General features: G+C 45.2%; 1 protein-coding gene across 2 annotated transcripts in view; it reads right to left on the minus strand.

The window, feature by feature from the left end:
* CD99L2 (CD99 molecule like 2) overlaps nucleotides 1–16,282 on the minus strand; it is a 102,061-nt gene that overhangs the window by 24,875 nt on the left and 60,904 nt on the right. For both annotated transcript variants that reach the window (XM_040323808.1, XM_040323809.1), the window contains exons 3-5: nucleotides 16,225–16,263; nucleotides 9,854–9,928; nucleotides 7,917–7,976 (exon numbers count right to left, since the gene is read on the minus strand). In XM_040323808.1, coding sequence (XP_040179742.1) covers nucleotides 7,917–7,976; nucleotides 9,854–9,928; nucleotides 16,225–16,263 — 174 coding nt within the window. The remainder of the gene's footprint in view (nucleotides 1–7,916; nucleotides 7,977–9,853; nucleotides 9,929–16,224; nucleotides 16,264–16,282) is intronic.

A 16,282-nucleotide genomic window follows, 5' to 3' on the forward strand; every position in this document is an offset into this window, starting at 1 on the left:
GTGCCCAGCGGTCAAACACCACCGTTGCCCAAAGGAGGGCTATCTTTGAAGCCATAGCCCTGGACATCAATGCCCTGGGTAATGAAGATCGTTCCTGGGATGACATTAAAAAAAAACTGAATGATATGAGGCGCAGGGTCCGGGATAAACTGGCTCTTATCCGAAAATATACCGGTGGCACGGGAGGTGGACCGCGATGTAAGATCCGCCTAAATCATGAGGAGGAGCTTATTGCCCAAACTTTTGTGCAGGAGCAGGTGGAGGGACTTGCAGGGTACGACTCCACTGTTGGGAACTTGGGGACTGGTAAGTTATTTTTGTTTCATATCTGCTGTGCATCATGGGAGGGGGTAGAAGTGAACATATTTGTGGGTAGAAGTGAAGATGGAACTATTATTTTTGTTTCATATCTGCTGTGCATCATGGGAGGGGGTAGAAGTGAACATATTTGTGGGTAGAAGTGAAGATGGAACTATTATTTTTGTTTCATATCTGCTGTGCATCATGGGAGGGGGTAGAAGTGAACATATTTGTGGGTAGAAGTGAAGATGGAACTATTATTTTTGTTTCATATCTGCTGTGCATCATGGGAGGGGGTAGAAGTGAACATATTTGTGGGTAGAAGTGAAGATGGAACTATTATTTTTGTTTCATATCTGCTGTGCATCATGGGAGGGGGTAGAAGTGAACATGTGAGCAGTGTGTTGCACCAGCAAAATATTTCGTTTTGGTGTTATCCACAGGTGGTGATGAGGATGATGAAGCTGGGCCGTCTTCGGCTGCGGGTCGACCCACGCCATCCATACCTGAGCCAGGGGTCCAGTCAGGCCCCATGGACATTATGGCAATGCTGGTCCAGGAGGAGATCCTACCGGGGCCAAGTATGGTGGAGGAAGTTGTTTTGGAGGAGGATTCCTTTTTCCTCATCCAGGAGGACTCTGGCTCCCTCCAGGAGGATACCACCATCCCTGAGCAACCCACCACCCCCCCCGCCCAGCACGTCATCCCCCTCCAGGGCAAGCCCCTCCATTGTGGACCCCTCCCCTTCTCCCTCTGTCCATGCCCGAGCCTCTCCTCCCAGGAAGGCTCAGTCCAAAACAAGGCATATATCCTCCAGCCTCCGTGACGGTCTGCTGGAGGAGCAGGCCCTGCAGACCCGCCATATAGGGGCCATGGTGGGAGATGTTCGACGTCTGGCGGACAGCATGGCATCCACCTCCACCTCTGTGCAGCATGCCCTCACCCTGCATGCAGACCGGGACAAACATGTCTCACAGAGCCTGGCGGAAATAAGTGGCAACTCCAAGGCCATAGTCACCTGCTTGGTGGCTCAGGAGAACAACCCTGCTTTATTAAGCAGGATGGCAGCTGCGGTGGAGGCCAACACCGCTGCTGTGCAGGCCAACACCGCTGCAGTGCGGCAGGAGGGGAGAGTTACCCGCCGTCATCAGCGGGATACCACCAAATGCGGATGTTGGCCCAGACTAACACCATCCTCGCCCGCCTGGCCAACGCCATGGAGGGCATGCAGCCACCACCTGCGAGGAGTCTGGAAGTAGGGGTTGATGCTCCTCCCCCCCCTCCATCCCCACCCCATGCCTCCTCCGCACCACGGAGATTGAGGAGCCAGAGCACCCTTGGCCCAAAGAAGAAATCAAAAAAATGATATAATTTCTACAATTATTATATGCTCAGAATATGAGTTTTCTTTTTTTTATATATGCTCAGAATATGAGTTTTCTTTTTTTTTTATATATGCTCAGAATATGAGTTTTTTTTTTTTTATATATGCTCAGAATATGAGCTTTTATATTTAATTGTAGTCCCTACACACGGTGAGGAGTGTATACTACAGTGTGACTGGTGTGTGAATGGGGGGGGGGTGGCACTCCTGCTGGAAAAGGGGTGTCACCCTCTGCCATGTGAAAGGTGTATGAATGGACAGCAACATAATTGGAGCCTTGACGCGGCGTTGCTGCTCCCTAATACCATGGGGTATTGTTGGGTCTAATCCAATTTGGGGTGCATGTGTCGTGTGTGTGCTAGGGACTACAGTGGTGTGCATACATGCATTATACTTGTGACAAGATCAGGGTGTGTTTAATGTGCAAAGAGACGTTCCACAAGACCATTCCGGATTGCTCTTCCCTCAGAAGATCCGGTAGTGTTTATTGGGGGGGGGGGGGGTTGCGTGGTTCGGGGGTAAGGTCATTGCGTAGCTCAATGTGCATGCCCCTTCTCTCAGCAAAATTGTGGAGAATACAACATGCCCCGATGATTTGGCACACAAAGTTGGGTGAATACAACAGGGTCCCCCCTGATTTATCCAGACATCTGAATCGAGATTTAAGGATGCCAAATGTGCGCTCCACCACCGCACGGGTACGTGCATGGGCTTCGTTAAATCTTTCCTCTCCTGGTGTTTGAGGGTTACGAAATGGGGTCATCATGTGAGGTCCCAGGGCATATGCAGAGTCACCTGGAAGGGAAAAGACAGGAGGATGTTAGTCGTGCATGTGCCCCTTGTGATGTCTGCATCATGGGGGGGGGGGGCAGTCATACCTGACACCCATGTCACTCACCAATCAGCCAGCTGTCTCCATACATGTTCTGGTCAAACTCGGTTGGGATGGGGCTGTGTCGGTAAATAAAACTGTCATGGCTTGACCCTGGGTGTTTGGCAAGGACATGCCATATGAGGCCATGTGCATCCACAATCACCTGCACATTTATCGAATGCCAATGCTTCCTGTTGCAGTAGATATGCTCGAGGAGCCGGGGGGGGGGGGCGTAGTGCCACATGGGTACAATCTATTGCACCCACAGTGCGTGGAAATCTGGCTATTTCATAAAAATCACTGATTGCCTTCTGCCGCAGGTCAGCCGTGGTTGGTTTGATAAATTGTGTGCCCATGCGTCTGAGTATTGCAGGGATCACTTGGTGCACACACCTGCTAATGCTGGATTGGGACATCCCCGCCACCATTCCACCTGTGCGCTGAAATGAGCCACTTGCCAAAAAATGAAGGGTTGCCACTACCTTCACCAGTGGCTGCACTGCCTGTCCCCGATGGGTCGGGCTGCTGATGTCATCCTGCAGGATTGTTACCAACTCAAGGATGACTTCAGGGCTGAAGCGAAACATGCGATACACCTCATTATCACTCATCTCAAAAAGGTTGTAGCGCCCTCTGTAAATCCTCTCCCGTGCCCTCCTACGAGTCGGCTCAGTCAATAGAATATCAAGAACCATAGCTGCCCCTGGCATGTTGGTGCACAGATGTGAGGTCCCGAAAATGTGGGTGCTCTGCTTGTTCAGCTCGTCTGTCTAGGTGCTGCTTAAGTTGCTCGCTCCTGCAGATGACATTTGGCCATCTTTTGCTAACTTGCCCCTGCTTTTAGCAGGAGCAAGTTTGCCCGGGGAAAAAAGCTTGCGCGCTTCCAGCGCAAGATGCGCATCACACGCGCATGTTTCTGAATCATCGGCAGTACCTAATTTGCATATTCGCTGAGGGAATTCCATGAAGGCGCAACTTACACCCCGCGCAAAATTGCGCTATAATTGCGCCGGAGCAGCTAGGCTGCGTGCGCATTTCAGGCTTAACTGGTTTACAGAATCAGCCGCAAATTTGCCTGGGAGCAAATCAGTACTTGCGCGGCGCAAATCACACTTGCTCCCGCGCAAGTGCTTCTTGAATCTGGGCCAGTGTGTTAAAGAGCAGGAAATGAGACATATTTCCTCCATCCCCATCACGGACTTCTAGGACACTGTCGGATGCATAGATTCTTTGGTTGTTAGTATGCAGACTGCAAGCAACCTAGCACCTAAAGATGAGGGACTGAACACTGACAGTGGGTGAGGCCTGATGGAGATGCTGAGAGATTAGTTCCCCATATGATCCATGTTCCATGTAATCAGTGGACAGTAGTGGGCCAATTCCATAGTGTGCCAGTAGTGTGCTGTATGGAGGCTTTGGAATCTGCCCACTGCCAATCACAAGGGAGACAGACCTGATGGGTTTGTGAATCGGTGTATCTAGGTAATTTGCATATTCTACGCCGAAAACAACAGAAGCGCCCCTAGCGGTCAGCGTAGAATTGCACACAATTATACGCCGCCGTATTCAAGTTACGTCGGTGGAGGAAGCCTATTTTTTGAGCGTATCTGCCTTTGAGAATCGGCGTAACGATACGCCGGCGCAGATTTGAAATTACGGCGGCGTATCTGGAGATACGCCGCCGTAACAGGTACCTGAATCTAGCCCACTGTTGGTTACCGTCTACTTGACCTAATTTTGTGAAGTGCAATGTGGTCCTATCAAAAAAGATTGCAGAGGTCCTCAGAAGAAAAAGTATGAAAGCTCATAAGATTAGACAATTCAACAAAAGAATGTCTAAACACCTGGCCTCCATTCATCTTCAATCAAGTTGATTAAAGATGGCAAATTCAGCACAGTGCCCAAGAAGATTGTACTTCTTAGAAGATCAGTGGAAGAGTACGTCATACAGCTCTTAAAACAGATGACTTGCAAGCTTATGTTGTACTTCAAATGAGTTCATAAATATTTCTAATGCCGCGTACACACGATCGGAAATTCCGACAAGAAAAACGTGGATTTTTTTTCCAACGGAATGTTGGCTCAAACTTGTGTTGCATACACACGGTCACACAAAATTGTGACTGTCAAGAATGCAGTGATGTAAAACACTACAACGAGCCGAGAAAAATTCAATCATTCCGAGCATGCGTGTTTTTTTTGCACGCCGGATTTGCATACAGACGATCGGAATTTCCGACAAGAACTTTTCTTGTCGGAGAAATTGAGAACCAGCTCTCAAATTTTTGCTGTCGGAAGTTCCGACAGAAAAAGTTGGATGGAGCACACACACGTGGTCGGAAATTCCGACCAAAAGCTGACATCGAACATTTCTTGTATGAATTTCCTATCGTGTGTACGCGGCATTAGACTGTAAATAGAGCAAGGGTTTTCAGGTCACAAACTTCCCCATATGAATGTTCATGTAACTTTCTAACTCTAAATTGCTTCCTGCATGACCAATCACATTCAAACATCCAACTTCTAAGGCAGAATTGAATCCAATTGGTGGCTGTGAAAAAAAAATGAAAAATCTTAAGGGTTGGTTTACTAGAGGCAAATAAACTGTTCACTGTGCAGTTGAACTCTGCATGGCAATAATACCCAGAGCTTATTGAATGAGGTGAAGCTCTGCTGACTTTCATCATCCAATCATGTGTTTTTTACTTTCCATGCACGTGTTCAGCTGTTCTTTGCAAACTGAAGCTGCACCACATACTCTGGGGAAAATTTGCACGCACTTGAAAAGTGAACAGTGTATTTTTCTTTAGTAAATCAACCCCAATTTGTTTTACTATAGGCTTTGTGTAAGAGGCAGTAAAGAGGATGGGCCAGATTCTCTAAGAAACGGCGTAGGCGTAGTGCAAGTCATTTACACTACGCCACCGCAACTTACTGGAGCAAGTGCCGTATTCGCGAAGCACTTGCTCCGTAATTTGCGGCGGCGTAGTGTAAATGGCCCGGCGTATGGCCGCGTAATTCAAAGGGGGCGGCTTGTATTCAAATTAAGCGCGCCCCCGCGACGATCGAACTGCGCATGCGCCGGGCTGAAAAATAGCCCAGTGCGCATGCTCCAGCTCACGACGGAAAACGTCAATGACGCCGACGTGAGTGTCATTGACGTAAAGTCGTATTCAAGAACGACTTAGGAAAACAACGTAACCGAAGGAAAAAGATGACGCGGACCCGACGCCATACTTAACATGGCATACGGCGGACTGGTGTAAGGTTACCCCTCATATAGCAGGGGTAACCTTACGCTTACGGAAACGACGTACGCGACGAGTACGCAATGCAAATTTGTTTGGGAATCGGTGTATCAGGCTCATTTGCATAGTCAAATGAGACCTGAACGTAAACGCCACCTAGCGGTCAGCGTTGTATTGCATTTAGGATCCGACGGTGTAAGTGACTTACACCAGTCGGATCCTAACCTAATTTCGGCGTATCTTGTTTTGTGAATACAAAACAATGATACGCCGGCGGGAATTTCGAATTACGCCGGTGTATCAGTAGATACACCGGCGTAACTCTTTTGAGAATCTGGCCCGATGTCACCAGCAGGTGTGTTCTGCGATCACCAGATTGCACACAAAGGGGAGTGGGAAAGGCTGGTGCAGTGCAGCTCTATGTCTAAATTAAAAAATAAAATATTCATCAGGTAGGCAATGCTCCTTCTATGAATCTACAGGTTTGGATTTCAGTTTTTACTGCAATGTACTGTAAAATAAAACAAAACCCCAGCATCCCTTTAGATTCATTTATTTCTTCATAATTCCTGCACTCCCTTTGCATGGTTTCACATAATTGCATGCCAAAAGGCCTGTATAGCAGACAGCTTCATCAGACAACAAAAGGAAAATGTAACTGGCAGAGCTGGCAATGATCCAAGCAGAATTCTCAAACAGCAAGGCAAGGAAAAGGGTGAATATTGCAAACTTTATCATTTTCCTGGAAATACTGAAGGCGCTAAAGTGTGTTTAAAGGCACTTATTCTTTAAAGCTGAACTCCATGAAAAATAAAAATCCTCCCTTACAGTGGGGCTGCAAAAGCTTGTTTACATCTAGAGGACTGGGAAAAGCAGTTTTACTTATCCAATCAACCTCTCTTGCATGCTCCTCTGTGCTACAAGACAGATTCCTGTAGCCTCTTCCCTCTGGCCTTTATGGAAGAGTGACAAGAAGAAAGCCATCGTTGAAAGAAAGCCATAAGAAGTCCTGTTTGCAGTTTGTGAGAAGCAAATGGGGGACACAGCAAACATGTGGAAGAAGGTGCTCTGGTCAGATGAGACCAAAATGTACCTTTTTGGCCTAAAAGCAAAACACTGTGTGACAGAAAACCAACACTGCACATCACTCTGAACACACCATCCCCACCGTGAAACATGGTGGTGGTGGCAGCATCATGTTGTGGGGATACTTTTCTTCAGCAAGGACAGGGAAGCTGGACAGAGTTGATGGGAAGATGGATGAAGAAAATAGAAGAAAACCTGTTAAGAGTCTACAAAAGACTTGAGACTGGGGCAGAGGTTCACCTTCCAGCAGGGCAACAACCCTAAACATACAGCCAGAAACTACAATGGAATGCTTTAGATCACTCTCCATCCTATCTGATAGAGCTTGAGCTATTTTGCAAAGAAAAATGGGCAAAAATGTCACTCTCTAGTGCAAAGCTGGTAGAGACATCCCCAAAAAGACTTGCAGCTGTAATTGCAGAGAAAGGGGGTTCTACAAATGATTGACTCGGGGGGGCTGAACACAAATGCACACCACACTTTTCACATATTTATTTGTAAAAAACTTGAAAACCATTTATCATTTTCCTTCCACTTCACAATTATGTGCTACTTTGTGGTCTATCACAAAAAAAAAACAATAAAATACGTTTTTGGTTGTAACATGACAAAAATGTGGAAAATTTCGAGAGGTATGTGAAAAATCTCGAGGGGTATGGATACCTTTTCAAGGCACTGTATATATTACCATATCATTCCACAACATTTGAGTACAGAAGACTTTTTGCTTTCCCATTTTCATACTCTACTTTTCAGCCTTCTTAAGCTTTCTCTTAAGTACTGTAAAAGGGTATTATAAGGGAACTAAGCACCATATATTGTCAGAATCAATAGCAAAATAAAACAACACAGATACACACATGCACATACGCAGTTTCAAAAACTCAAAAAAATATATAAAAAAAACTTGTGAAGTAAAAATACAAAAATTTTACTAAATTGTGATGGCAGTGTCATAACTGCCCAACAGACAACACCACAGTTACACTACAATGAATTATACATCAGTAGAAAAAAACAATACCGTGTTTTTTTGGTGGCCTTTTGGTTGATAAGCGAGGCTTCCTTGTTGTCATAGGTATATCTGCAAATTAAAAATAATAGTTATACATTTGGGTATGTTAATTATGGTAAGAAAGGTTGAGTATTAGAAAGTAGAAAGGTAAGAAAGGTTGAGTATTAGAAAGTAGAAAGGTAAGAAAGGTTGAGTATTAGAAAGTAGAAAGGTAAGAAAGGTTGAGTATTAGAAAGTAGAAAGGTAAGAAAGGTTGAGTATTAGAAAGTAGAAAGGTAAGAAAGGTTGAGTATTAGAAAGTAGAAAGGTAAGAAAGGTTGAGTATTTTGTGAAAGGTTCTTCTGTTGCCTCTAGGTCCCTCGGTGTGTTGATGCCACCATAACAGAAAGAGCAACAGGGGACTTAGGAGAACAACATTTCCACATTTCTCTATGAATCGCCTTGAATATTTAAAAAAAAGGAACATTTACTAGATTGACAATATACAAAACAGAAACTGAAGCTGCACTTTTCATGTTTTTTTCAATAATGAATATTTGTGGGTTGAAAGCAGTCAAAATAGAACATTACAAAAATACTGTGTACACCAGACTTTCACAACCAGGGTTCCACCAGGGGTGACTATTTTTTTCTAATTTAAAGCGCGGTTCCAACCACATTTATCATTTTTAAAAAGTATGTCCTTTCGTCTGTCTGTATAGTTGCACACATAGGGTCACTTACTGGGTAAAAATGCGCCCCCATCCCGCAGACTTCTAGCGAATGTACACTTTTTATTCCAGAAGGTTGTCATTTTGCTTGTGGGCATTGTGAAGCCCACAAGCAATTCCTTCCGGGATTCCTCTGATGACGCGTCTGAACGGGCCGCCCGTCCCGCCCAAACTCGCGCATGTGGAAGATAGCAGCAGCGCCGCGCCGTCAACCATTTGGGTTGCCATCACAATGTGATGGTAACCCATCAACAACAACAAGCTGGGAGATTCAGAGAGCGGAAATGCTTTGCCAATATTGAAAATGGCGCTGAAATCTTCGTGGAATCGCGTCACTTCCGGTATCGAAGCAACGCGATTCTTGCCCTAGGAGAAGCGCACAGCATCCTGGGAAATGATGACACACATTTCCCAGGAGCATCAGTTTTCGGAGGAGCCGAGGGAGCGGACGTCAGGATCCTCTGTGAACCCGAGGGCGGATTTCGTGGGACCACATAGCAACAGGCATTTCCAGGTGAGTAAAACATTTTTTTTTTCTTATTTCGGTTTCATGTCAACTATAAAGCAAAAAAATATTTTACATGGAAACTCCACTTTAAGAAGTGGTGCATTCGTCACTTGCCTACACTGACCAAAAACAAGGGGGCAAGTCTTCTTTAACCACCTGCATAAGGAGGCACGTCTCCAATGATCATGAAGATATGAGTAACCTACTCTTAACAGCCAATGCAAGGGGCTTTTTCCCACTGACCACTAGTGTAAGAGGACACAATTTTTCCTGTCTGTATTTTTTTCATGTTACTATGATGATTATTATTATTTTCATTAGTTTCATTATTTTTACTGAATTTTGTTGTATAGCTCAAAAGAGAGGTATGCTAAATTCTTAATTATAAAAAAAAAAAAAATGTACTGCAGGGGTTCTCTAAGACCTGATTAAGCACTAATTTATAGTGCGAAACGCGTCAACTGTTTTACTCCCGTGTTGTGTGCTGTGACTTGTAGTGCATTTTTCCTTTTTTAAATAAAGACAACCATCAAGGTTTTTTGGAGTGCGGCTGTCCATATTTTCTTTTTCCATTTGTTACTGTGTAATTTGCTTTTAGTTAGACTATTTACACACACAATTTTTTAGCCATTGGGAAAAATCCCTTTTCCTCAACCCGGTAATTTTTTTTTTTATATAGAATACATTTTCTTAACAATATTTTGCAAGCTATACAAGTTTAGGATTACCTGGCTTCTTAGGAGGAGGTTTGGGGACAACCTTTGGCGGCTGAGTAGCATCAAACAGGTCAAAGTCGAAATCATCTGTAAAGCAAATACAGAAACCAGACAAATACAATATCCAGTTAATCATAATTAGAATAATATAATTTACCAGCCTATACTGTTCACTGATGTCCTCCCCTTTCCTTTTGCTCCACAGAGAGTCACATTCAGGTGTGTGTGTGTGATTTTTTCCTTACAATGTAAATTATGAATTAGAGGATGAGCACTGCACTTCTTCAACCTTGGTAAAAGACCGGTGCTCATAGTGAGGCCTCGTACACACGAAGAAACTGTTTTTTTTTTTGCCGAGGAAACCGGTCGTGTGTACATTCTTCGACGAGGAAACTGTCGAGGAACTCGTCGAGCCAAAAAGAGTTCTCTTTTTCCTCAACAGGAATGGAGAAAATTGTCTCGCCGAGTTCCTCGACAGCCTCACAAGGAACTCGACGAGCAAAACGATGTGTTTCGCCCGTCGAGTTCCTCGGCCGTGTGTACGAGGCTTGACTGTAGTGGTTGGCACTGTGCAAAATTACAGTAAACCTAAGATGTCACCAGTGCAACACTGAAATGTTGGCTAACTTGACTTAATTTCTCATTGTTTTAAAGAGATTTAAAGAGGAAGTAAACCCTGGTGGGTTTTATTTCCTCTTTTGTTTCCTGCAAACCCTGCAAAGTAAAAGCATAATTGGCTAGTATGCATCGCATACTAGCCCATTATGTGGCAATTACCTGCAAAGGAAGCCTGCGCTGTCCCGGCTGCAGGAAGCATCCATGTTCACCCCTCTTCCTTCAGGCCCGTGGACTTCGCGTCTGTTACTGGCCGGATTCGCTTGACGCCACTCCCGGGCGTGCAAGCGGAAGCCGACGGTCACTATAGAAACGGCACGATTATGCCCTTTCTTCAGTGCGCATGCACCGATGACGTTGGCGCAATCGTATATGGTAAATATCTTCTAAACCGTAACAGGTTTAGAAGATATATCCAGTACCTACAGGTAAGCCTTATTATAGGCTTACCTGTAGGTAAAAGTGGTGTGTAAGAGTTTACAACTACTTTAAAGTGAAAGTAAACCCCCCTATCGTTTTCAGCCAAAGAAGCTGCTATCTTGACCTCTGTTCTTCAACTGCCATGGTGCTGAACATGTGATCAGTTATTACACCAGCCATTGAATGGTTTGACAGTTTGGTGGAGAACACAACCAATGTTACATTTCTGGCACGTGCTGGAAATGTAACAGCTTTTTAAATTGGTAAATCAATGGGTTTACTTCCGCTTTAATACCGGACATTCAGAGAGCAAAACTCATAGGATCTTGATAGAGAATAGATTTTACTGTATACAAATGTGCCTTCCCTAGAGAAAACCGTATTGCTGTGAATTTTAATCCTACTCTTTGGTGTCTGAGGGGAGAGCATTATTTATGAAGCTTAGAACATACCAACTCTGGGCCAGATTCACATACATTTGCGGCCGTGTAACGTAACCCGTTTACGATACACCGCCGCAAGTTTCCAGTTTTAGTGCCCGATCCACAAAGCACTTACCTGGAAACTTGCGGCGGTGTATCGTAAATACGTCCGGCGCAAGGCGGGCCAATTCAAATGGGCGTGTGCCATTTAAATTAGGCGCGCTCCCGCGCCGGACCTACTGCGCATGCTCCGTTTCGCAATTCCCGTTGTGCTTTGCGCGCAGTGACGTAATTTTTTCGAACGGCGACAGGCGTATCGTAATTTCGTATTCTCGGACGGCTTACGCAAACGACGTTCATTTTTAAATTTCGACGCGGGAATGACGGCCATACTTTAGACAGCAATACGTTTGCTGACTAAAGTTAGGGCACCCAAAACGACGACTAACTTTGAAACTAGACTAGCGGCGACGTAGCGAACGCGAAAATCCGTCGTGGATCGCCGTAACTCCTAATTTGCATACCCGACGCTGGTTTACGACGCAAACTCCCCCCAGCGGCGGCCGCGGTACTGCATCCTAAGATCCGACAGTGTAAAACAATTACACCTGTCGGATCTTATGGATATCTATGCGTAACTGATTCTATGAATCAGTCGCATAGATAGAAACAGAGATACGCCGTCGTATCTCCTTTGTGAATCTGGGCCTCTATTCCTACAAAGAAAGTGAGCCAAAGCTTTAAGGCCACTAAGGAGTTGGCGCACACACCCGAATGGTTGATAACCAAGTTAATGCTCATACACCGGAGAGTGATCACTGAGTGTTAACAATGCATATAGCATGGAGACTGGTCTCTGGGGAGCTGATCAAAAGTAAATGTTCTTGCACTAAGGAGGATTATAAAGCACATATACTGCTAGTATAAGCTCTGTATGTGGAAGAGGCAATGGGAAAGTGACATGTGTTTGCTAGGAGGTTTGGGGGTGGGGATCGCGGTTCTAGTGCATGTTCCCCTATTTAGAACTAGGTGGCAGAGTCACCTAGTGATAAACCAAGATTGCCAAAGACTCAGGACAAGAGGAAGTAATAAAGCGATGATGAGGAGTGCAGAAATCACATTACTAGAGGGCAGCTTTGCATGGGAACTTTATCATAATGTGCAAACAAGCCACATTATAGCAAAAGCTCCTAGGGGGCCCAAAATGTCTGTAGCATTTACTTCAGATTCAAAGTGTTATTCAACCAAAAAGCAAACATTTTAGCAGCGTGCCAATTCTTGGATGTGATTTTTTTGTGGCCTCTTTTCCTGGTGATCTGACCAGTAAGTCTGTTGTTTTCCAACACAACAAGCTGTTCTGCAGATGTAGGAGGTGCATATAATGATCATCTTTTATTTACCGTATGTATTGTTTGCTGTAACTGCTTATCAAAGTTTTAGCTGGGGTTCAGCTTCAATTGGTTAGCATATTTAAATCTGCTAGTCCATCTAACACTCCCTTCCCCCCAGACTGGCAATCCAGAGTGAAGGCATTCTAATATAGGAGGTGTGTTACTGACATAGGCATGCGCAGGGGGTATGCCAAGTGTGCTAGGGCACACCCTAATCACTCTGTATGGTGCCGATTTACCCTACTGCCCAGGAATCCTCCCATGCTGTGCCCCCCTACCACAGTGCTGCTGGCCTCCCTTCTCTCCTCTACCCATGGCTGCTGCAGGGGATATTTAAGGATGAAGAGTGGGGAAAGAGGCTAATTAATATGAAATTCATCATCCTCTTTGTTTTGTAAATGAACACACTCACTCCCTGTGTTCAATCATAACTGAAGCGTAGTATACTATTTTTTACTATACTTTAGTTTGTGAATGAACAGGAAGCTCCTTAGCACAGAGAGCACTTCCCATTCATTCACTGTCCCATTCAGCTGAGGCTGCAGAGAAAGGCATGTAGGTTTGAGCGAATACAAAAGGCTGTGCACACCTATGGTTACTGACCAGATCACCAGGTGAAAACAGAGAGAAAAAAAGACAAAAACAAAAATTAATGCAGCCACCACATCTAATGATTGGTAAGCTGCAATATATTACATTTTGGGTTTAATACCGCTTTAAAGGTAAAGTTCTAAACAAAGAGGCATAGATTCTATTAACCTCTTGACCACTGGGCACTTAAACCCCCTTCCTGACCAGACCAATTTTCAGCTTTCGGTGCTCTCACAATTTGAATGACAATTACTCCGTCATACAACATTGTACCCATTTGAAATTTGTGTCCTTTTTTTCACACAAATAGAGCTTTCTTTTGGTGGTATTAGATCACCTCTGGGTTTTTTATTTTTTGTGCTATAAAAGAAAAACGACCGAAAATTCTGTAAAAAAAAAAAAAAAAAAAAACTTGTTTCTGTCATATTCGCAGGTTATTTCTCACACACAGCATATGCATACCACGAATGACACCCCAAAACACATTCTGCTATTCCTCCCGAGTATGGCGATACCCCATGTGTGCAACTTTTACACGGCGTGGCCACATACAGAGGCCCAACATGCAGGGAGCGCCATCAGGCGTTCTGGAGCACCCAGGCCAATTCTGACATTTCTCTCCTACATGGAAAAATCACAATTTATTTGCTAGAAAATTACATAGAACCCCAAAACATTATATATGCGGAGTATTGGGGTATTGCGGAGTATTTGGGCATTGCAGAGTATTGGGGTATTGGGGGTATTGCGGAGTATTTGGGTATTGCGGAGTATTTGGGTATTGCAGAGTATTTGGGTATTGCAGAGTATTTGGGTATTGCAGAGTATTTGGGTATTGCAGAGTATTGGGGTATTGCAGAGTATTGGGGTATTGCGGAGTATTGGGGTATTGCGGAGTATTGGGGTATTGCGGAGTATTTGGGTATTGCGGAGTATTTGGGTATTGCAGAGTATTTGGGTATTGCAGAGTATTTGGGTATTGCAGAGTATTTGGGTATTGCAGAGTATTTGGGTATTGCAGAGTATTTGGGTATTGCAGAGTATTTGGGTATTGCAGAGTATTGGGGGTATTGCAGAGTATTTGGGTATTGCAGAGTATTTGGGTATTGCGGAGTATTGGGGGTATTGCAGAGTATTTGGGTATTGCAGAGTATCGCGCAGGGTATTGGGGTATTGCGCAGGGTATTGCAGAGTATCGGGGTATTGCAGAGTATCGAGGTATTGCAGAGTATCGGGGTATGGCAGAGTATCGGGGTATGGCAGAGTATCGGGGTATGGCAGAGTATCGGGGTATGGCAGAGTATCGGGGTATGGCAGAGTAACGGGGTATGGCAGGGTAACAACGGGGTATGGCAGGGTAACAACGGGGTATGGCAGGGTAACAACGGGGTATGGCAGGGTAACAACGGGGTATGGCAGAGTAACAACGGGGTATGGCAGAGTAACAACGGGGTATGGCAGAGTAACAACGGGGTATGGCAGAGTAACAACGGGGTATGGCAGAGTAACAACGGGGTATGGCAGAGTAACAACGGGGTATGGCAGAGTAACAACGGGGTATGGAAGAGTAACAACGGGGTATGGCAGAGTAACAACGGGGTATGGCAGAGTAACAACGGGGTATGGCAGAGTAACAACGGGGTATGGCAGAGTAACAACGGGGTATGGCAGAGTAACAACGGGGTATGGCAGAGTATTGTGCAGGGATAGCTGAGCTGGGAGGGATGGCTGGATCTGTGACTGCAGTTGTCACAGATCCAGCCACAGCACTGCTGACACCCCGCGCTCCCCCCCTCTCCTCTCCTCTCGCACTGTACCGAACGGTACAGAGAGGAGAGGGAGGAACCGGCGTCATTACATGACGCCGGTTTGTTTACAAGTGATCGCTCCGTCATTTGACGGAGCGATCACGTGGTAAACAGCCGCGATTCGCGGCAATTTACCGTGATCCGTGATGCGCCGGGTCTTCTAGACCCGGCGAGCACGGACACTTCCGCGAGCGCGCCCCAGGGGACGCGCAAACGCGGAAGTGCACGAGGACGTCCCAGGGACGTCCTGTCACAGTAACTCGACCGCGCTGTAACAGTATTTTTGCTATAGCGCGGTCGGCAAGTGGTTAAACACCAATAATTAAACTAGAGTGGAAAATAAATCAATAGCCACATGCATTAAGTTTGTAAACCAATCTGCTGAGTCATCTGCCAGCTTATTACATTCTGTTTAATATTATATAAGTTGGAGTAGAGTGTAGATCACCGATCTGCAGAAAAAAGCCAAGTACAGCTTAGTGGTATGCACATACAACACATACTGTACAACATCCGTTCTCAACCCTGTCCTCAATACCCCCAACAGGCCATGTTTGGCGCTTTTCCTTTATCTTGCACAGGTGCTATAAATCAGAGTCAATGGCTTGGAATTTGGACAGCCATTTTATCTAAGAGAAATTCCCCCAAAAAAATCGCCTGTTGGGGGTACTTGTGGACAGGGTTGAGAACCACTTTACAACCATGACTGAAATGCCAATGGGTGATACCAAGTTTCTAGTGTCTAGATCAGTGTTTCTCAACGCCAGTCCTCAAGGCACCCCAACAGGTCATGTTTTCAGGCTTTCCATTATTTTGCACAGGTGATTGGATCAGTTTCACTGCCTTAGTAATTACCACGGCTGTTTCATGTGAGGGAAATCCTGAAAAAATTACCTGTTGGGGCGCCTTGAGGACTGGAATTGAGAAACATTGGTCTAGATCAGGGGTCTCCAAACTGCGGCCCGAGGGCCAGATGTGGCCCTTTGCTAGCCTTTATCAGGCCCTTGGGGCACAATTCCTCCCACTGACATGGTCTAGATGCTCCTTTTCAGAAAAAAATGACAATGAGCATTTAAATTATAAATAATTGTTTAACCAGCTTTCTAATAAACAAACTTTGTTTAAGAATTTCTTACCTGAAGGCTTTTGCGGAGGTTTTGGTGGTTTAGGCTTAGCTGTCAGGGTAAAATAAGA

The sequence above is a fragment of the Rana temporaria genome, chromosome 9, assembly GCF_905171775.1.
Source record: "Rana temporaria chromosome 9, aRanTem1.1, whole genome shotgun sequence".
Lineage (NCBI taxonomy): Eukaryota > Metazoa > Chordata > Amphibia > Anura > Ranidae > Rana > Rana temporaria.